This window comes from Betta splendens, chromosome 12 (assembly GCF_900634795.4).
Source record: "Betta splendens chromosome 12, fBetSpl5.4, whole genome shotgun sequence".
In the NCBI taxonomy this organism is placed as follows: domain Eukaryota; kingdom Metazoa; phylum Chordata; class Actinopteri; order Anabantiformes; family Osphronemidae; genus Betta; species Betta splendens.
The window spans coordinates 9,852,653-9,873,594 of record NC_040892.2 but is presented as its reverse complement, the minus strand read 5'-3'; the positions used below and the strand labels follow the sequence as shown (position 1 = coordinate 9,873,594).

The 20,942-nt window shown below is 40.4% G+C and overlaps 3 protein-coding genes across 7 annotated transcripts; 1 reads left to right on the top strand and 2 right to left on the bottom strand.

The window, feature by feature from the left end:
- Positions 1-1,020: 1,020 nt before the first annotated feature.
- On the bottom strand, positions 1,021-3,102 carry LOC114867030 (beta-1,3-galactosyl-O-glycosyl-glycoprotein beta-1,6-N-acetylglucosaminyltransferase 4-like). Its single transcript, XM_029169323.3, has 2 exons — positions 3,017-3,102; positions 1,021-2,912 (listed from the first exon to the last, which is right to left on the bottom strand). The coding sequence occupies exon 2, from the start codon at positions 2,755-2,757 to the stop codon at positions 1,459-1,461; it is 1,299 nt and encodes a 432-aa protein (XP_029025156.1). The 5' UTR covers positions 2,758-2,912; positions 3,017-3,102; the 3' UTR covers positions 1,021-1,458.
- A 5,249-nt stretch (positions 3,103-8,351) lies between these two features.
- LOC114866614 (beta-1,3-galactosyl-O-glycosyl-glycoprotein beta-1,6-N-acetylglucosaminyltransferase 4-like) lies at positions 8,352-11,235 on the bottom strand. Of its 3 annotated transcripts, none has more exons than XM_055513315.1 (3): positions 10,644-11,235; positions 10,154-10,375; positions 8,352-9,757 (listed from the first exon to the last, which is right to left on the bottom strand). In XM_055513315.1, exons 2-3 carry the CDS (start codon positions 10,349-10,351, stop codon positions 9,116-9,118), a joined length of 840 nt encoding a protein of 279 aa, XP_055369290.1. In that variant the 5' UTR covers positions 10,352-10,375; positions 10,644-11,235; the 3' UTR covers positions 8,352-9,115. The 3 variants fall into 3 exon arrangements, with proteins under 3 accessions (XP_055369290.1, XP_029024424.1, XP_029024425.1); XM_029168591.3 differs by having other exon boundaries at positions 8,352-10,375; positions 10,644-10,734; positions 10,978-11,234; XM_029168592.3 differs by having other exon boundaries at positions 8,352-10,375; positions 10,978-11,235.
- A 2,470-nt stretch (positions 11,236-13,705) lies between these two features.
- On the top strand, positions 13,706-20,915 carry LOC114866612 (3-hydroxy-3-methylglutaryl-coenzyme A reductase-like). Of its 3 annotated transcripts, none has more exons than XM_055513313.1 (20): positions 13,706-13,860; positions 14,264-14,469; positions 14,578-14,689; positions 14,817-14,904; positions 15,101-15,185; positions 15,283-15,388; positions 16,363-16,469; positions 16,565-16,684; positions 16,846-16,979; positions 17,078-17,364; positions 17,518-17,645; positions 17,757-17,951; positions 18,152-18,310; positions 18,390-18,547; positions 18,649-18,754; positions 19,015-19,185; positions 19,277-19,417; positions 19,522-19,680; positions 19,766-19,920; positions 20,002-20,915. In XM_055513313.1, exons 2-20 carry the CDS (start codon positions 14,308-14,310, stop codon positions 20,054-20,056), a joined length of 2,628 nt encoding a protein of 875 aa, XP_055369288.1. In that variant the 5' UTR covers positions 13,706-13,860; positions 14,264-14,307; the 3' UTR covers positions 20,057-20,915. The 3 variants fall into 3 exon arrangements, with proteins under 3 accessions (XP_055369288.1, XP_029024419.1, XP_055369289.1); XM_029168586.3 differs by having other exon boundaries at positions 13,723-13,879; XM_055513314.1 differs by lacking the exon at positions 13,706-13,860 and having other exon boundaries at positions 14,329-14,469; positions 14,558-14,689.
- The last annotated feature ends 27 nt before the right edge of the window (positions 20,916-20,942 follow it).

The window sequence follows — 20,942 nt, the reverse complement described above, 5'->3', positions numbered from 1 at the left end:
CTCCTGTAACAGGTTAGCAGCTTTAAAAGTGGGTTCAAGGCTTATTAGTGAGACTGTGGGCAGTACATGTTTAACCTCTGCAGCACATTTATTTAGGTCCCTGAAGGCATCTCCACATCACCCTCTTAATAACTGGATCACTCAACAAAGCTCATTGACTTGGTATGAAATATTTACTTTTACTGTTTATGTTTATGCTAAAGGTGTGATCCAAATGCACGGCTGACAGACAAGGTAGGTAGAAGGGAACACTTATTAATGGCAACAAGTCGAAATCAGGATGCAACGCGATGGTCAGACCGTCCTGGGTCAAAAATAGGTAATCCAAATACAGGCTGAGGTACTGGCAGGGACAGGGCTGAGGCAATGACAAAAAAAAGCACGAAGATCAAATCAACAGGACTTACAAGAATGAGTGCTGGAATGCTGATGGACACAGTAATGAGTACAGAGCAAGGTGATGGACCCACATGCACAGCTCAGCACAGCTAAGGACCAGAGTCCATGACACTAGTGGAAAACAGTAGTATGGGTATAAACCTAGATTACTTATGATTAACAGCTGAGAAAACGCAAGACAGAAAGTAAAGCATGAATATAGCAGATGAGAACAAAATCAAAATACAACCCCGAAAAGGGTTGTACAGACGCAAACAGTATAGATTCCTGACATTTGCTTATTCAGTGTAATTAAATTGTAACTGAATGAGGTTAGTGTCTAACTAAACATTCTAATTATGCACTTTGTTATATTTTGAAATACAACCAATTACTGTATTTTACAGTATTTCTACAGTAAAAGTCAAAGTTCAAAATAGTGAAAGAACAGATACAGTAGATCTCCTGTGAGCACACACCTAATTTGTAGAAAATGTCCACCTACAACCTGTGTGTACTTAGTCAATATGATGGATTATTAAGTTTAAATAAGAAGTAAATATGAGTCAAAACCAGAATCGGAAATATATTTATTAAAATCAATATTTTTAAATATAGGAAGTGGATGCATGTAAACACACGGTATAATCATCCAGAAAAGAGAAGTTCTATAATGAGCAGCCAGACTTTAAGATAAGAGTTTATCTAAAAAATCTCTGATTTCAGATTATTTCCTCATAAAAAAGTTATATATAATATTAAAATAAATAGTCAGGCAGATAATACAAAAAGAAAATGAAATATTTTAAATATGCATAATGTAAAAGGAGCTTTGCATTTTCAACATAAGCTTTTTGTACAGTAGCTGTTATGAGTGTGTATCTTACATCTGAACCTGTCACTGGATAAAACTTGTCTGACTTGCTTATTGAGGTGACGTTTGTCTCTACCCTCCACCCAAACCATAAACACACACCACTGATAATAATATAGAACGGTAGTAATTTTCAAATGACGATGATAAACCCATTTCATTTCATTTCATTCCTTCAAATCAGCCAGAACTGATGTGATTGACCCTTAAAGAGAGTGCCGAGCTGCTATTGACTGAAAAATATTTTTCCTTTCCTCTAGCTTCTCCTCAAGACATTGAACAGCAATAGGGTCCACATTGGTGTCAAACCTGTTAGCGAACCAGTGACCATAGCTCAGTAACCAATGAATCTCTGCTGCACCAAAAATACAAACATCACGTACATGTAGTCCCGTGCACGGCGGGTACAGGCTCTCCTCCAGGTACGACCACTTCACCAGCCTGGTCTTGCTCATCAGGTCGGTGATGTCAGGGTGAGATCTGGGCACCTCTCCAGGTACGCCGGGCAGTCGGACAATGGTGGCCCAGAAGTGTTCATCTGGGGAGTAGGTGTCCTCTGACCAAGCTAAAAAGTCTCTGACTACAACTGAGGCGTTCATGAACACAACAAAGTCTCGTGACAGAACAAAATAGGTGCTGCCAGTGAACATCTCAATGTTGTGTGGTGGTGGGGCCTTTTTCTTACTCGTTTGCACTGGGGTTTTTTTATATTCAAATTCAGCATCTCTCACCTCGTAGTGAAAACCGTACCTGTTCTTCTTAAACTGAGGTGGCCTGCATGTCTCCAACATATTAGAACCATTTAGATTCTTTAGTTCTGACACCAGCTCAATGTTGGGCCTGAGGGGGAAATCTTGACCACACAGGTTGATGACGTACTTCCACTTCACTTCTGACTGCAAAAGGTCTGACAGACAGTTCAAATCGGCTTTTAACCGACTGAAACCATCATAAATGACGTCCTCCCGTTTGGAGGTGATGAAGACGTTGGGCAAACATTGAGACAGACCTTCCATAGCTGCGATGAACCGAAGTGAAGACTTCAGATCGTAGTGGATGCAGTAGATGTTACTGGGTGAGTACGTCACTCTGATCAGTCTCTCCACCATCCATGGATATTTATGTACAACCAGAGAGTAAGCGATGGGAAAGTCTTTCTCTTCATCTGAGACACAGACGTCATCATAACCTCTGACCTTTCGGAATAATGAGCAGTTTAATGTGAGGTAGATCAAATTTTCATCGTTGTCCTCCACAATGTGTTTCTGTCTGATGGTCACAGATTTATGCACCTCCACTGAGTCCATGTGATATATGGCTGAGCAGTTAATATTGTATTTGTGAACTGTCTTAATGTCAACAAAAGGAGCTGCGGGACCTAAACATTCATGAATGTTTTTGTACTTGACATAGATTAGCAGCAAGACACAAAATATCAGCACAGTCAGGAAGAACCTACTGAGCTCCCTTTTCCCCATCCGGAGAGTCAACCCTTCATTTTTCATTCTGGAATGAGAGGGAGGAAACGAAGACGAACAGTTTTATGCATTAAAGTACCCTAAAAAACAAATATGTACTAACTTGTACAAATATGAACTCTACACTCACTTAGTTTCATACATAGGTTCCAGATGTTGATAAAACATTTAATCTTGTCAGACTGTAGAAGTTGTAGAAATGAGAATGCATTTAGATTCAATTCTGTTCTGACTTCAGACAGTGACATGATAAATGTTTTGTGTCTCAGAAATTTGAGGAACTTACCTTTTATTAGAAGAAACAGTAAGTACTCGTTCTCCTTCCAATTTCACTATTTTAAGCACTGTTATTCCAATTGTACTAGCTGACAGTAGTGCAGGAGCCTGATGCATAAAAAGACAAAGCAGGTCTTGATGACACAGATAATAATGGCATTTCACATCAGTTGACATCAGTCTCCTCCCACCTCATATGACATGCTCATAGCATAATGCCACAGTGAATGTCAGATGTTTGATTTGTGACATTTATCCTATTTAATGTGTTACTAATGTGTTAATGTGTTTTATATATAGAGAGAGAGAGATGCACAAACTCAAAAGCGGTTGTTTAAATATCCTGTCTGATAAACGTAAAAATGTTTCACCTCAATGAAAACACTTTCTATTTAACCCTTATGTTGTGTTAATTTCATGTTGATGACTGTTCTATTAAAACTAGTGGTGTGTCATTCGTGAACTATTCGTTCAATATGAACTAATCTTTTCTATGATTCGGGAGGAACAAGAGGAACCTTTATGAGTCCAAAGGACTCACTTTTCTCAGATTCACTTTGATGCAGTGATGTTCACTGCACAAACTCCACTCCAGGCAAGGGGAGAAGGGTCTTGCTGTATCTCTTGGCCTTGGTTTGGTTCCCTTTGGTTCCCGCCTTCTATAACAAAGTCGATATGGTGCTTTGCTGGTGGAGACTTTGTTGTTTTGTTGGCAACTCTCCAGCACCTTGGCTACTGTAGCTTTCTCAGGACCTGAGCCTCTGAAGCACTTGGTGATGATGTAGTTGACACTTTTGGCTCAGGGTGAGGGGGGATATTGGGGTTCACGGCAGAGATTTCTCTGTTACCCTGAATGAATATATTTATTGTTGCCAGACCAGACCAACTCGGTGCTAAATCATGGGTGCACAGGCTCAGATCTTTGAGACTGACCCTTTTTTTTAGTATTGGCCTCTCATTTTCCCAGGGTGGTTATGTTTTGACAGAAGTACATGTCCGTGATGTTTGTATTATAGTGCAACAGGAATTAATTGGTCACTCACCAACTCAACAACTGCAACAGCAGCACTGTGTAAACTTAACTTTTTACTTACTGCAGAGCTGAACTGGAAATTCAAAGAGTAAACAAAAAAAATGTTTTGCCAAATAGGTTATGTGCACATACTGTAGAATGGGTTTCTTTTTAAATGTACTGTGATTTTTAAAGATGTTTTTAGTTCTATGATAGTTTGATTCAAAATGACAGTACACTATTCCTTTATTCCCTATCTGGCAACACTGAGAGCGGTTAACATATGCAAAACGAGTAAAACCACATCGGATTCAACCACCATAAAGGCAAGCAAAATATGCATTGTGAGTCACTATAGCATGTAAACACCCTAGTACTGGAATTATCTCTTTTGAGTATGTAAACAGGGAAACAGTAGATTCACATGTCGGGAAGTTGTTTAGCTTCATGCTCACAGGAATAGTAGAAACATGAGCCTGTATGCACAATTAGCTCCACATCATGAGAATAGTCTTTCACATTAACATGTACACTACACGGGATTTTATGCTACACAGTGTCATTTGTGTATAGCACAGTCAGTACATTTATTCGTATTCCACGAACCTTTCTCTTGGCAGATTGACAAACTTTGGTAAATGTCCTACTTTCCCACAAGAATTGCATGTTGCTTTGGCTGCAGGACATGAAGGGAATTTCAACTTGGAAATTTACTTGGAAATTTGACCATCTCATTGGCATGGGAATCTTTTAGCTATATCCTGTTCTGGTAGTAGATCGGGTTAGGGTAGGCCTCTCTACTAGTTTGTAAGAGCAGATATATATGATCTTGCTGTCCTGTATCTGGGAACAAATTTCCTGCCTCATGTTAAAAGCCTAACTGATCCTTAAATACCTTAATTACTGTATATGGAGGTTAAATTCAATCCAAAGAAATGATCATTTATTTCTCGGAAAAAAGCCTCTGAAAAATTTTAGAGGCCTTGTTGCCTCACAGACTACAACTAGTGCTTCCTGTTTATCTATGTACCTGCCCTAGCAAGGGTTGGGCTGAAAGGGGGAGGGGCCAGGTTGCTGGAGCCCAACTGATCTGTCCGCCATTGTTTTTCCTTGCATATGAGTACAGCACTAATATTCAATGGTCAAAGATCCTGCTGTAGAATATTTAGAAGACAGCAAGTTATGCCGTATGGAGCCATCAGGTTGGGGCTGTTATACTACAGGGCAAACTGAACTAGAGAGGCGCTCACTGCAAACGGGAAAAAAAATGTGCTAAGGCCTACAAACATGGAGAAGGAGAAGGACCCAAATGCACAACTCAGAGACAAGCTTGCACATGCAAAATAGTTTTAATGAATAAATACACACAAAAGGGAATACAAACTCAGGCACTGCATGTGCAGGAGGACAAAACTAAATACCAACTAATATAGATTACTGGATAACTGAAAATCACTACAGTGCAGGAGAAAACTAATTAATAAATTAAAAGCTAAAAACACACAGCAAACATGTGGACAAACACACACACAGACTGGACAAACCTTAACAGCAGACACTAGGCAAGAGAACACAACTGGGCATCCTAACAAAAAACCAACAAAAACTGCACAAAATAAGGCTTTAAATACAAGTACAAACAGGTGAGGCTGATAAACTAATTCAATCAATTCAATTCAATTTTATTTATATAGCACCAAATCACAACAAGAATATCCTAAGGCACTTTACAAGATAAGGTTACACAACTAAACCCAATAGATCCCACTTCCATCCATTCATCCATTTTCTACCGCTTAGTCCTATGCGGAGTCGCGGGGGTACTGGAGCTTATCCCAGCTATCTATGAGCGAGAGGCAGGGTACACCCTGGACAGGTCGATTCGTTCACTTTCATGCAATACCTTCTCTCGCCACATGGCTGCAGCTGCTTAAGCTCAGTCAGCAGGACAGGAAACAGAAAGGATTCGTTCACGACTTACTCAACGAAGTGTCCTTACTCAGGGATTGGTTCTTTTGTCATGGTTCAGCCAGGCCGCTACGGCTCTGTGGCCAGCAGCAAGCTCCATTTTGTTTGTGTTTCGTTCATCCGGATCGTTCTTTCATTCTTTTGTCATGTGACAGCTGTAGATCAGCCACGGGCTGAGTGGACTGAGAAACAAGGAAATGAATGATGTCTGATATCTGAAGTTAATTTATTTGTTGCCTGACACCAGAGATTATATATTCATATTCAAATTCATTCATAATTAATTAGTGCTCTTTGATTCTTGTAGAGGTGTGAAGTTTTATTGTGTATATAATGTAAAGTGTGTTTGTAAACAATACTTTCGAACATATATTAACATGTTGAAGTGTCACCAGGTAAACATTATAGGGAACTTATTGTCACTTTTTGCTTTAAAATTCTCACTAATTGTCAAAATAAGTTTTGCTTTCCGTCACGTAAAAGACAGCTCAGGCTGCACGGTTTAGTTCATCGTCCATCGTTCATCGTTCACAGCTCAGGCTCTGTGGCGAGCGCCAAGTACTACAGTTCTTTTGGGACTCGTTCATACTGTATGGATCGTTCATCTGGAGGGATTAGGAATGCCGTTTTGATCAGTTCAGACGCTGTAGCAGCCTCACTGCTCACAGTGAGCTTTTGATCTAAGGGAACATGCCTGACTGCAGCGTTTGCAACAATACCTGCCAAAAAGAACCTACAAATCTCCCTTTTCCCATCCACAGAGAGAAAAACAACGAGCTGGCTCTAAAAGTGTCACAGAGTCAAACAAGACGCATGCACTGAGGCAGCCTGAGCATGTGTGCTGGTACCAACTACATGTACTGTAAATATGTAATATGCTGGAGACAGGCCACCTTAGTTTAAACAAATATACAGATATGGGTTTCACCACAAGGTCAAGAGTTGCTAACTTTGAATGCTGTATAACAAAACACCAGTATGAAAGATTGTCCCACCACCACACAATATGGAGATGTTCACTGACAGCACCTATGTTGTCCTGTCTCAAGTCTTTGTTGAGTTCATGAACTCCTCAGTTGTAGTCAGAGACTTTTTGCCTACTCCTCATATAGGCCATGATTGCCTTATGTACCCAGAGAGGTGCCAAGACACCCTGACATCCCTAATAATACATTATGAAGTAACAAATGCTCTGCCCACTCGCTTCACATCACAAATGCTTTGACAATGATTGTCCAATGTTAAATTTTTTTAAAATACAAAGATCATCCAGGAAACATGTCAAATCACTCATTAGTTCATAATCAAAACTGTTGCAAAAGTGTTGCAGATTTCTTGATAGTCAACAAACCAATTACTGTTTGTATAAATATCCTCATCACTCTAAGGATGATACTGAATGAAGTAAACAACAACATATAAAATCTGTTCTTTTAAAACTTTACTGACTAACTTCTATGTATGTTACAGTAAAATGCACATAGACTTATTTCTTGACTTTAGCCTCATCACATTTGTCACAACACCGCTTAATGTTGTGTTAGTGCCACCTGGTGCTGACTGCACTGACTACATGTGTAGTGCTTTAAAACATCCTATAACACAGTTATGTCAGCTGATCTTATTTTTATGCTGCTGATATAGCTACTGGACTAATAACTTTCATCTCCTTTCCTTATCAATGAATTGAATCAAACTGCCACGGACGAAACAACACATCACATTTGCTGGTGTGCTCTAGTCCTTGATTAAATCTTTACTGTACACAGACCTGTTCAAACATGGCCGCCTCCTTTCCAAATAAAGATCTTTCAATACTGATATCTGTCTAAAATGTACTTCTAGACCGGTTTGCCCAGGTTTGCTTTGCTGGAAGGGTCATAGTTCACGAGCGTGTAGGAAGTGCAGGAAAGTTTGTGAGTAACTTTACCTTGACATTGATTCTTTAGTCAGTGCTAGAAAATGCCCATGAGCTTCACGAGTGAATCTTAACTTTTCAAAGAAAACCACATAGACTGTTTCATATTGGTGCTTCATTTTGAAAAAAATAAATTAATAAAGCTCAAGTAAAGTATATTTATAGAGCTAAAATTTTATGTACTGACAGGAGATTTATGCGTAATACCCCCATTAATACAAAGTAATTAAAATGTTTTTATTTTGTTTCTAGGTATTTGCTGCACATTCCACATTTGGCCACAAGGGGGCGATCATATATAAGCCCAACACTAAGGAACAAAAAGTGACAAACGATCCCCCCTTAACCCTAAGCCTATCCTATAAAATACATACTTTGTGGCATCACCATGTCACAAATCCTGTGAACTGTTTATTTAAAATGCTTTACTAAATGTTATAGCACGAGTCAGATACAGTATGTTTTTATTGCTGTTAAATAGAAATCAAGTGCAATAGCAACATTACTGCAAATAATTTATGAAGCCAATCCTTACACCGCTCCATCAGAAAAACTTTCACAAGTGAGAGTGAAGGGCAGAACTTTATCTCTACCCACGTTGTCTTATTACTAAACAATGCGAAAACATTCTGCAAGGTGAGATACGGAAATCCTGCAAGTCAGTAAAGTCACAGAGCTGCCTCACCAGAGCTGACGACCAGATTAACCAGACTGGCTTGAATGGATGGGGTCCTAAATGGCAAAACATTTCTCTAATCTAATCCCTGTGAAACTTAGTACTTGTATGTGTGTAATAGACCATAATCATGATACTATATTTGTATCTTAAATTCAGACAGCATTTACAGTAAAAGCCCTCAGTGTTTCTTCCATGAAACTAAGACATTAAACACTTTTGGCAAGAACCTTCAGTATGTTCAAAAGTCTGAGTTTAATACAGTAAAATACATTCATGCATTTTACCAACATTTGTTGTAATCTGGCAAAACAAAAGCTGGTCTTATCCTTATTTAATATTGTCAGTATCTTTTTAAAAGATGATTGCAACATGCAGGAGGTTGTTCCCAGGAAAAATTTTAAAGACTAACTAAGCACAAAATATATCATAATTATAACTTTGCAGGTTAAACTTCAGCGAAAGCCTGCATCCATATTCAGGTGCGGTCAAACACACTGTGGTTTGAGGTCACGTGAGCTGACAGGAGCTGTTCCTATAAAGGTGAATGATAATTAAAGCACTCTAGGGGTGCTACTGGCTGAAAAACATTTTTTCTTTTCTCCAGCGTCTCCTCAAGACACTGAACAGCAATAGGGTCCACATTGGTGTCAAACTTGTTAGCGAACCAGTGACCATAGTTGAGTAACCAATTAATCTCTGCTGCACCATAAATACAAACACCACGTACATATACTCCGGTACACGGCGGGTAAAGGCTGCCCTCTAATAATGACCACTTCACCAGCCTGGTCTTGCTCATCAGTTCGGGGATGTCAGGGTGAGATCTGGGCACCTCTCCAGGTACGCCGGGCAGTCGGACAATTGTGGCCCAGAAGTGTTCATCTGGGGAGTAGGTGCCCTTAGTCCAAGCCAAAAAGTCTTTGACTACAACTGAGGAGTTCATGAAAACAACAAACTCTCGTGACAAAACAAAATAGGCGCTGCCAATGAACAACTGTATATCATGTGGAGGAGGGGTCCTGGAGAACCTTGATCTCTTAAACATAGTAGGTCGACGTGTCTCCAGCATATTGGCACCGTTAAGCTTCTTTAGTTCTGACACCAGCTCAACGTTGGGTCTGAGGGGGAAATCTTGACCACACAGGTTGATGACGTACTTCCACTTCACTTCTGACTGCAAAAGGTCAGACAGACAGTTTAAATCGGCTTTTAACCGACTGAAACCAGCGTATTTGACATCCTCCAGCTTGGAAGCGATGAAGACGTTGGGCAAACAGTGAGCCAGACCTTCCATAGCAGCAATGAATCGAGTCAAAGACTTCCGATCGTAATGGATGCAGTAGATGTTACTGGGTGAGTACGTCGCTCTGATCAGTCTCTCTACCATCCATGCATGTTTATGTACAACCAGAGAGTAAGCGATGGGAAAGTTTTTCTCTTTATCTGAGACGCAAACCTGATCATAACCTCTGAACCTCAAAAATAATGAGCAGTTTGAAACAAGATTAAGCAGATTTATTTCCTTGTCCTTAATAGTCTCATTCTGTCTGAGGAGCAGAGATTTACCCACCTCCACTGGGTCCCTGTCATATATGGCTGAACAGTCAATATTGTATCTTTGAACCATCAGATATTCCTCCAAAGAAGTAAAAGGTTCAATAATGAACTTGTATTTGTCAACGATGAGCAGCAGGACACAGAAGGTCAACACCGACAAGGAGAGGGTCAAGAAAAGCTTTTTTCTCAGTCGTCTGAGCCGTCTGTTCATTTTGTGCTAGGAGGAATAAACAAACTAAGACAAAAAAAACAAAACATTAATATGACATGTGCATTTTGTAATTGTTAAAGCAAGCTTGTTCATTACCAACAATACGTTTTACTGCTCAAATGCACTTAACTGAAAAACGAAAAATAACAACACTGCGCTAAACAACAAATGTGCTAAAATGCAGAAAATTTAAATAACACAGATCTTCGTAAAAGCAATTTTACCTCAAAATCAGCACAAATCAGACAGTAAGTGTCGGCAATGTTCTCATCCTGTGCTGTCAAGCACTTACCCAAATAAAGCTGACGCCATTTGGTCTCGTGAGCTATGCAAATTCTTTGGCAGTGCCTGCTAACAAGCACGTTCTTCGTTCTTTTTCTCTTCTTACAGGTAGAAAAAAAGATATTAACTTTTGCAGTACCCAAAACCTACCCTGGCACACCTTTAAAACTATTAATCGATGTTATTTCCGGTGCCAAAATGCGTTCCTATTTCAAAAGTAGGTGACATTAACACTTCCAAAAAGTTTTAAGTTTACAGTTATTATAACAACTAGTAAAATGTGGCGCTGTTAAAATAATAGAGCAATATATGGTTTATGTCTCCCAGAGAATTCAGCACTTTACCGTCGTCAGCGTTCCACTTTTGGTCAAGTTGTGCGCTGTGCGTTGTGCGTAAAAGCCACGAATCCAGTCTGACAGGTCTGTACACGTTTTAACAGTTTGAATTCCCCACCAGATTAAAAGATGGGTTTTCCCTTTTCTCTCGAAACGAGAAAACGGAAAACGGCTTCAAAATCATTTTTGTGTGGTTTTGAAAAAACTATTTTCATCTGGGAAAACATAAACCCATTACTTAGTAAGCGTGTGAGCACCGGCTTCCTGTCGTCGTGGTACTCTGTTTCAAAATAAGAGTTTGGCTTTCTTAGTATAACGTGTGTACCGTCAGAACAAACCTCACATTGTGTGTGTGGGGGGGGGGGGGGGGTCTCGTTACAATATAGATGTACTGGACTTACTGGAAGATCTGGTCCTGACTACTTTACTTGCCATGGCAGCCAACCCAAACAACCAGGTGTTCAGACACATTAACAGCTCTAGATTCTGTCCCTATTAAATGAACATTTCATTCAATTCCTGTCTCGGCGCTGTGCATTTGGCTCCTGCACCCCTCGTCCCTGACATGAACAGGTTGAAACAGACTGTCACCAGGTCAGACCACAGGGGTCAATAGAAGAGGTACTGCCCGAACAGGACTGGTGCAGTCAGAACCAGCTGGAGCTCAACACGCTCAAGACTCTGGAGGTGATAGTGGACTTTAGGAAGAACCGCCTGCCCCCCTCCCCCTCCCCATCCAGACCTGCCAAGGCAGGTAAAGTAGTCAGGACATACACACTCCGTAAGGTTTGTTCTGACGGTACACTCCACACGCGCTGCCTAAGAAAGCGTGACTCTTATTTTGAAAAGAAGTACAACGACGGCAGGAAGTCGGTGCTCACGCACAAATTAAGTAGAGAATTTATATTTTCCTTTCCAGAGGATATCGACTGAAATTAAGTCCTCTTCTAGTTAATTTGTCCATAAGATAAAATACAAAACATGGCCATTTTCTCGTTTTTTACTATGAGCGGAAAACGGAATTTAATCAAAGTCCAGTGTAAAAAGCCGATAAACCAGCTGAAAAATAGTTTTTTTTTTTTCAAAACCAGACAAAAGTGCATTTGAAGCCGTTTCGCTCTCAAAACGGGAAACGACTCGCTTTTAATCTGGTGGGTAAATCAAATTGTTACAACGTACACGGACCGACCGTGTCGTGCCGTAAAGAAGCCCGACTCGGAACGGCCGTTAGGTATTTCAGAGGAAGGAAACCAGCGGTCTTTCTTCCCCCTCGTTCTAAAAATGTATTGAACCTTTCGGAAAAGAACAATGACACCGTGCGAAACTATTTTATAATTTAGTTTCATCTTATTATATTTTATTATATTTGAACTTTATTTTATTAAAAGTTGCGAAAGTTGTGTTTTTAGCATGTCTGTTTTTAGATTTACATACTCTAAAATTAAAAAAAAACACTTAACAACCTACAAAGGTTGCACGTCCTCCTAGCAAACAATAAGCAAAAACCCTTATCGAATTTTTGCAACAACAACAAAAAAAAAACAGCCACAGTGAAACGGATGCTAACTTCAGTGGCTCCTAAGCGGTTGCTTGTTCTGCAACAGCGTCTGCGTAGGGTCATGTTAACCCATATTTATTCAGACACATTTCGAAACAATGACAAACACACAACAAAATGTCGCTGTAACAACACAAGGATATAATAAGATGGAAAAATTAATCAGCATAATGCACTAAAACTAAGACCTTATAGATAGCAGTTTTTTATATTCGTTTTTGTTTGCCATCAATATATAATTTAAACACAATAAACTGAGTTACAGTTTGACCACTGTATAATTATAACAGGCTTCTAGGTTTCTACGCGACAAGTGTTGAAGTTTTTAAACACATTTTCTTATGGCTTGTATTTCCTGACTTGACCACGTTACCGTTTTTCAAACAAAACACCACCCCCACCTACTGGCAACTATGCTGACTGTAATTGATGCAGTGCCGTTAATCCATGACTGCCTAGCCCTTGATTAGTGAATCATGAATAAAGGTCAAATTTGTTTCAAATTTGTGATACACAATAACCCCGATTACTGTAAATTTGCTTATGTTCATAAGGAATAGGAAACGAATGATCAGAACAGTAGAAAAGGTTAGTTTAAGGAGCAGTCAAGGAACCAGTGATGAAGCAAAATTGGTAGAACTGGTTAAAAGGCAGTTCTGGTTCTGGTGCCAGGTTCTTTGTGATGCGTGCCAGTGCCAAAATGGCATGGCTGCTACAGTTACAGTTGAGTCACATTAGATAGATAATAGATAGAACATAAGCCTCATATAAGCATGTATCAGGGGAAAATACCACAAATAAACTTGTCCTTTTCAAACACTCATCATCTGTAACTACACATTTTTGGGAGTATTCTAACCAAAGTACCCGTACAATACTCATTTTACTTGTGTAAGGTGCCTTAATGGGATTCTTGTTGTGTTGTGGGTGTAGATAGATAAGATGACTCTATAAAAAAGAGGAAAAATTGTATATAAATATCGTAAAAATAACGTAACCATACAGATTAAATCCAGATTAGTAGTAGTTTTAGTAAATAAATGTTTTAATAATAAATTGAAATTTTAAATAACTTTACTATTTCTGTATTAAAATACTGGCAACACTACAACACAGTTTTATAAATCCACAGATGTATTTCTCAGTTCTATTTTATATATGTTACGAGCCTTGGGGCGGATCGCGAGACGTCACGTAAAGTCAAATGTGACGTTACGTGTTTTGGTGACGCAGTTGCTTCCGCAGCGCCATGTTGGTCCCGTATAGGATGAACTAGCTAGCTAAGAGACGCTGCTTCTGGAAGAGGCCTTTAATGGAATTGGACTCTGATTACGGTAAAACTTACTTTTCGAAGTAAGTGGACTTAATCTGTTGTTAAGAGAACGAGCACGTGGAGTTGTTAAAACGCTGGGAAAACGTTGACCTTGACGATGATGTGCTAATATTGGAAATGCTAACGATAACGCCCGCTTGTATGGCCTAAATGCTAACATGTAGTGAATGATTCTTAGATGTATGTGTTGCAGTTTATGATCAAACGCGTGGTAATCGCTACAATTATTACTAATTGATTAACGTTGAAGAAAATGTATTCTTTTAATCTTCTACTCGCCATCTTACAGCGTTTAATTTCGGATCACTATTCGATCACAAGAACCGCAATATTTAGCCCTCCACTGGCTTTCTCTTTGTCCAATTTGCTTTAAATGTTGATTGTAGCCTTCATTTCTAACCCAGGTGAGACTGCGGCCTTAAGTAGCAGGTAGAGGCATCCCGAGACCATGTTGGCACGTCTGTTCAGACTCTATGGACTCTTGGTGGCCTCCCATCCTTGGGAGGTAATCGTGGGCACCCTGGCTCTCACCGTCTGCCTGGTGTCCATGAACAGCCTGACAGCCAGCAGCCAGATGTGCAGCTGGAATGAATGTCCTAAAGTTGAGAAGGTGAGTTTTGATGGAGGAAGGCTCATTCGTACTTATGGGCAATGATAAAATCTTACTGAAGTAGTACTTGTATGCTTCTAAAACACAGTGCTCGTTGTTCCCTCGCAGAACGTCCCCAGCAGTGACATAATCATTCTAACAGTCACACGCTGCATGGCCATTGTTTACATCTATTTCCAGTTCAAGAATCTCAGACAACTGGGATCCAAATATATACTGGGTCAGTATTATGTGGTGTTTTTGAGGGTGTTGGGATTACACCAGTGTCGCTTCCTTCAATACCACCCAGACATTGAATGAAAAGAATTCTCTAAGTTTAACCCTGTTTCCTTTTTTTCTACTTACAGGTATTGCAGGGTTATTTACAGTTTTTTCCAGCTTTGTTTTCAGTACAGTAGTCATCCACTTCTTTGGAAAAGAACTGACAGGCCTTAAGTAAGTGTTAAAGAAACTCACTATCACGTTACATTCACTAACAGCTACATCAGCATCTCAGACATCAAAAACTCACTTGTGTTTACCTCATGTCTGCACTATGTCTCTAAAAACAAACACCTATCACTATCAGTACCACTGAATTGATCTATTGGAAAATAATTTTACTTATGGAATACAATCTCCTTTGCCCCAGTGAAGCCCTTCCCTTCTTCCTTTTGCTCATTGATCTCTCCAAAGCCTGTGCCTTAGCCAAATTTGCCCTCAGTTCAAACTCTCAGGTAATATCACAAATATGAACAGTAACCAAGCTAAAGAAAATATTCAGTTTATTCACATGAACAATGTTGATGACTGATGTTTTCTGCCTTTAAACAGGAGGAGGTAAGGGAAAATATCTCCCAGGGAATGGCCATCCTGGGCCCCACATTCACCCTGGATGCTCTGGTTGAGTGTCTGGTAATTGGAATTGGCACCATGTCAGGCAAGGATTGTTCAAAAAGTTTTTTATTCCTGGGGCTCTTGTATTTACTTCCACTTGGTTCATTTTTACAAAAACATGGCATCTCATTCCACTTTTATGCTGACCATAGTCAAATTTATGTCCCTTTGGAAAAAAATAACGCCCATTCTACTACTCAGCTACTACAGTGAGTTGAAGAAATTAAGGCCTGGATGTCAATTAACTTTTTGCATTTTAATGATAAAAAAGTCCATGCTGTTCGGACCTAGTGATGGCTTTTAAGTTCATGTTGATCTAAAATCTACAGCAACAAACCTGGGTGTGAGGCTGGATGGACATCTCAAACGTAATGCAAAAATTAGTTCAGTGGTCAACCTCAGCTTTTTTCATTTGAGAAAACGGGTTAAAGCAAAACTTTTTCGCTCACGACATCACTTTGAGATTTTAATCTATGCTTTCTACAAGTTGATTAGACTACTGCAACGCACTTTATGTTAGACCTATCCGGAGGTCACTTGCCTGGCTACAGCTAGTCAAAAACACTGCTGCCTGGCCTCTGCCCCTAACTCTTATAGGTCAGCCGTTCAACTATGTTTAGTCATTCCTAAAATAAAGAGAAAGTCTAGAGGTGACCAAACTTTTTCAGTAGCTGTCCCAATGTTGTGGAATGAGTTGTCATTACACATCAAACGGGTAAACTCAGTTCCTGTTTTTAAATATTTTCTTAAAACTCTTTACTTTTCTTTGTCATGTTAACCCAGTTTGAGATGTTGGCTTTTACCGTTTTTGTTTTTTCTTTTCTTATTTGACTTAGTTCTTAACATTTAAATTGTCTCCCCCTTTTAAATATCTTGAGTGTTTGTCTGTGTATAGCACTGTGTGTTGATTTTAAGGTGCTTTATAAATAAAGTTGTATTGTGTTTTGTATATTAGAGAGGTTACAGTGTTGGTGAATTAAATGGAAACCGAAGTATTGTCATTTTCTTGTCTTCCAGGTGTGCCCCAACTTGAGATAATGTGTTGTTTTGGCTGTATGTCTGTCCTGGCCAACTACTTTGTCTTTATGACTTTCTTTCCTGCATGTGTCTCCTTGGTCTTGGAGGTAGGAGTCAAGTTTAAGCAAAATATCAACAATTTAATAAATTCTGAAACATTGCATGAGACGGTAAATGTTTGTTTGCATTTTTGTACATTTAGCTGTCCAGGGAGAGTCGTGAGGGCCGCCCTATCTGGCAATTGAGCCACTTTGCCCACGTACTGGCTGAAGAAGAGGACAACAAACCCAATCCTGTGACCCAGAGAGTTAAAATGATCATGGTGAGAATCTGCGTTTAGCTTTGGTAGTTAAGCTATTCAAGGGCTAGACTGTGTATTAAGAATGTATGTATGAATGAATTTAACAAAATCTTTGTGCTTCACTGAAAGTATTAAATTAAGGCAATGTTCAGACTAATGTGTTGTTTGATGTCATCTTGCAGTCCCTGGGTTTGGCTCTTGTTCATGCCCACACTCGGCTAGCAGCTGAGCATCCAGACCAGAATCGCTCAGTAGAGGTGCCCATAGCAAAGACACTAGACTTTGATGGTACAGTGTGGCCAATGAAGCTCACCAGGTAAAGGCATTGACTGCATTTGTGCTCAGTATAAATATGTTAGTCCCATTGGAAAAAAACACTGATGTTTGACTTTGTCTTTGTTTATCTGTTCCCAGCATGGGTCTGGAACAAGTGATAACTCTCAGTCTAGCTCTGCTCCTGGCTGTCAAGTATGTCTTCTTTGAGCAAACGGAAGCAGAATCATCTTTCTCCCTCAAGAGTCCGATTAGCAGCTCCTCTCCCACACAGAAACCCAAGCAAGTGGGGGACAGCTGCAGGAGGGATCTCAAAGCCATGAGACCCCAGAGATCCATGAATGCTATGTCAGAAATCAATTTTAGCCCCCCCGCTGTCTCAGACTCTGTACCCTCCCTCAAGGATGACAGGACCTTCAGAGAGAAGGGTGAGTCCTCTCACTGGTCCTACTGCTATATATTAACGTCTGAACTTAAGGGAAACACCAAAGGCTCGTTGTAACCTTATTGTCATATAACCTCATTGGCCTTCTGTATTTATTATTTTATGACAAAAGTGTCACATTCTCTATCATCCTCAGTCGAGACCAGCCCCTATGTTTCATCTTCTGTGGAGTCCTTAGCTCAGACGTCCTCCTTAACACAGTGCAGCTCAAGTTCAGAGCCCAGAACTCTGGAGGAGTGCATGACCATCCTCTTTGACCCTCAGGTAAATTGGAGCAGATTTGAAAGCAAATACATCTTATTTTATATTTCCCACCCTAGGTTTAATCATCGCTTCACATTATTTAATCACTGGTTTGCCCTTGCTGTTTCATAGAGAGGTCCTCGTTTTCTCAGTGATGCAGAGGTGATGAACCTTGTAGCCTCACGTAACATCCTGAACTATAAACTAGAAACTGTCCTCGAGACTCCAGAGAGAGGCGTAGCCATCAGAAGGGAGATCTTATCATCCAGACTACCTGTTCCCTCAGCCTTGGACCGTCTGCCTTACAAGAACTATGACTATTCTAAGGTAAAGGTCACACACACACACACACACACACACACACACACACACACACACACACACACACACACACACACACACACACACAGTTTGTAGAATGTGATGTTTTTCACGTTAAGTGGTAGCATTAGTAATGTTGTTGTTTTTTCATATTGCAGTGACAGTGGGTTTTTGTTTAGTACCTATTTATGTTCTTTCCTCTTTAGGTAATGGGTTCATGCTGTGAGAATGTAATTGGCTATATGCCATTACCAGTAGGAGTGGCTGGTCCTCTTCTGTTGGATGAGAAACAGTTTTACGTTCCCATGGCAACCACAGAGGGCTGTCTGGTAGCCAGCACTAACCGAGGATGCAGAGCCCTGTCTGTAAGTGAAGGATATCTGTATAGCTGCTGCTTAATTGTGTATATGAGTGTGCGCTGACACTGTTCTTTTTCCTGTCTAGCTAAGTGGTGGCTGTCGGAGCAGGATCCTAGCTGACAGCATGGCCAGGGGTCCGGTTGTGAGGCTGCCCTCAGCGTGCAGGGCAGCAGAGGTCAAAAGTTGGCTCGAGACCTCAGTCGGATTTGCGCTGATCAAAGAGGCTTTTGACCAAACAAGCAGGTGAATACACCCACAGTCCAGGTTTCTGTGGTCACCTCTGTCAAGTGTCTTTTCTAACGCATCAGAATGTGAGTGCCAATGACAAACATCTGCATCCCTAGGTTTGCTCGTTTGGAGAAACTGACAGTAGGCTTAGCTGGAAGAAATCTGTATATTCGCTTCCAGTCGCAGACAGGAGATGCCATGGGCATGAACATGCTTTCAAAGGTACAACAAACCATACCTAGCAGTTAGAAATAACCTCCAGTCCATCTCCTCTTACTTTTACTATTGGTAAAAAAATAAGTGACCCAATTTGTTTAACTAGTACTTTCTAGATACATGTCATTTAGACTAGGTTGATATATGCTTTGTTGTGACCTGCTGCAGGGGAGGAAACATGCATTTTGTACTGATACTTTAGTAGTATCAGTACAAAATTCCTATGTATGTATGACTAATGAAACAGTCTGTGCTGTTTTCTGCAGGGGACTGAGCAGGCCCTGCACAAGCTCCAGCAGCAGTATCTAGATATGGAGGTCCTCTCACTCAGTGGTAACTACTGCACTGACAAGAAGTCTGCTGCTATTAATTGGATTCTGGGCCGAGGCAAGTCTGCTGTGTGTGAGGCCACCATCCCAGCGAAGGTGGTGAAGGAGGTAAAGATGGTTACAACTCCTTTTTTATCTTTTATAGCTTTAACAGTGGAACAGAATTTCTCACATGGACAACCTGTCATTGTATCTGCAGGTGTTGAAGAGCACTACAGCTGCTCTGGTGGAGCTGAACGTCAGTAAGAACCTGGTGGGCTCAGCCATGGCGGGCAGTATCGGTGGCTTTAATGCTCATTCTGCCAACATTGTAGCAGCAATTTATATTGCCTGTGGACAGGTAAGAGGCCATTGGCATGATTAGAGCTTTGTGCAATTTAGTGGAGACAAGAGAAGGTGGAGAAAGTAAACAAAAAGGAGTCATTGGTCAAACTTGTGTGTTAGGATCCTGCTCAGACAGTGGGAAGTGCCAACTGCATCACTCAGATGGAGCCTGCTGGTCCAGAAGGGGAGGATTTATATATCAGTTGCACTATGCCCTCCATAGAGGTGGGTACTGTAGGAGGGGGCACCAATTTACCACCACAACAGGCCTGTCTGCAGGTAAGACTAAACTCGTCTCAGCCATCTTTGCTGTATGTCATGTATTATAATGTTCAAGTCCTTTTAATAAGGTCCCTGTTTTTAGATGCTAAGTGTCCAAGGTACCAGTCCAGAGCATCCGGGTGAGAATGCCCGTCAGTTGGCCCGTATAGTGTGTGGTACGGTGCTAGCAGGGGAGCTATCCCTGATGGCTGCCCTAGCTGCTGGACACCTTGTCAAAAGCCATATGACTCACAACAGGTTAGATATGTCTCTTTTTTTGAGATGTGAATACTATTGTTTTCTCTTTGACCCTAACTTGTTTAATTGTTTTGTTCTTAGATCCACGACAAACCTTTCAGCTGTAGCAATTTCCAAATTGAAGACCTCTGCGTGACCATGTGGAAGGTCTATCTTCAGTCATTGGACGAGCACAGCTGAATACATCATTGAGTAATGATGTAGTTCTGAAGGGAGTAATAACCAGAGTCAGCATGTGCTGATGTGAATAACAGAATGAAGATTTTCGGGGATGGGACTTTGCGATTACACCTTTTGTGCCATGGCTTTGCATCTTTTGTTGCAGTAGTTTCAGAAGCTTTCACTGCTATCGACACTGATCTTTCAGAAGACTTTATTGTCAAGGGGTATAATCATCATCCTTTACAAAAGAAAAAAGGTCCTGTGCCTCTGATAAGTTGTAGCCAAACCGTTTCCTATCATGCACTGAAAGTCAACTTCATAAATTCCAGAATGATTTTGCAACTCCAACAGATAATCTTGAGTTCTGATCTTTGCACTTACCAAACGCTTGCTTGAGACAGTGCTGCTACTGTGTGAACAGTCAAATGCCAACCTCCTGCCTGAATGTATGTTGTGGTATATCCATTTTTCAGGATATAACTTACACAGACCTGTGTGAATTAAGGTGCTCCTGTGAACTGTCTGGCTGTTGGGCTTTTGCTCCAGATGAATAAAAGCAGATGCCATTTTAGGCTTTTGGCAAATGTTTTTGTAAAAACAGTTAGAGTCAAAGCCATATGAATTAACTTATAAACCTTTTGGTAGATGAATGTGTGCATTGCTCCTGGAGGGTAAAGACATCACTGACTGCAAAGCGGCCTCAGATGTGGCCTTATGGACAGTTCTTGGCAGAGATTTTGGCACTCACTAGTTAGAATAATAAATTAAAGCTATTGATGTAAAAAACAAAGAGTTATTTAAAAAATAAATGATACTATGTTCCTTGTTCATAATGACTCATTCATATTTCTGCAACATGA

Coding starts and splice junctions, on each gene's coding strand:
- LOC114867030 (XM_029169323.3), bottom strand. CDS start 2,757: ATGAAAAATGAAGGGTTGACTCTCCGGATGGGGAAAAGGGAGCTCAGT.
- LOC114866614 (XM_029168592.3), bottom strand. CDS start 10,351: ATGAACAGACGGCTCAGACGACTGAGAAAAAAGCTTTTCTTGACCCTC.
- LOC114866612 (XM_055513313.1), top strand. CDS start 14,308: ATGTTGGCACGTCTGTTCAGACTCTATGGACTCTTGGTGGCCTCCCAT. Junction 16,980..17,077: donor TGGCCAATGAAGCTCACCAG/GTAAAGGCATTG, acceptor ATCTGTTCCCAG/CATGGGTCTGGAACAAGTGA. Junction 18,755..19,014: donor GCATGAACATGCTTTCAAAG/GTACAACAAACC, acceptor TGTTTTCTGCAG/GGGACTGAGCAGGCCCTGCA.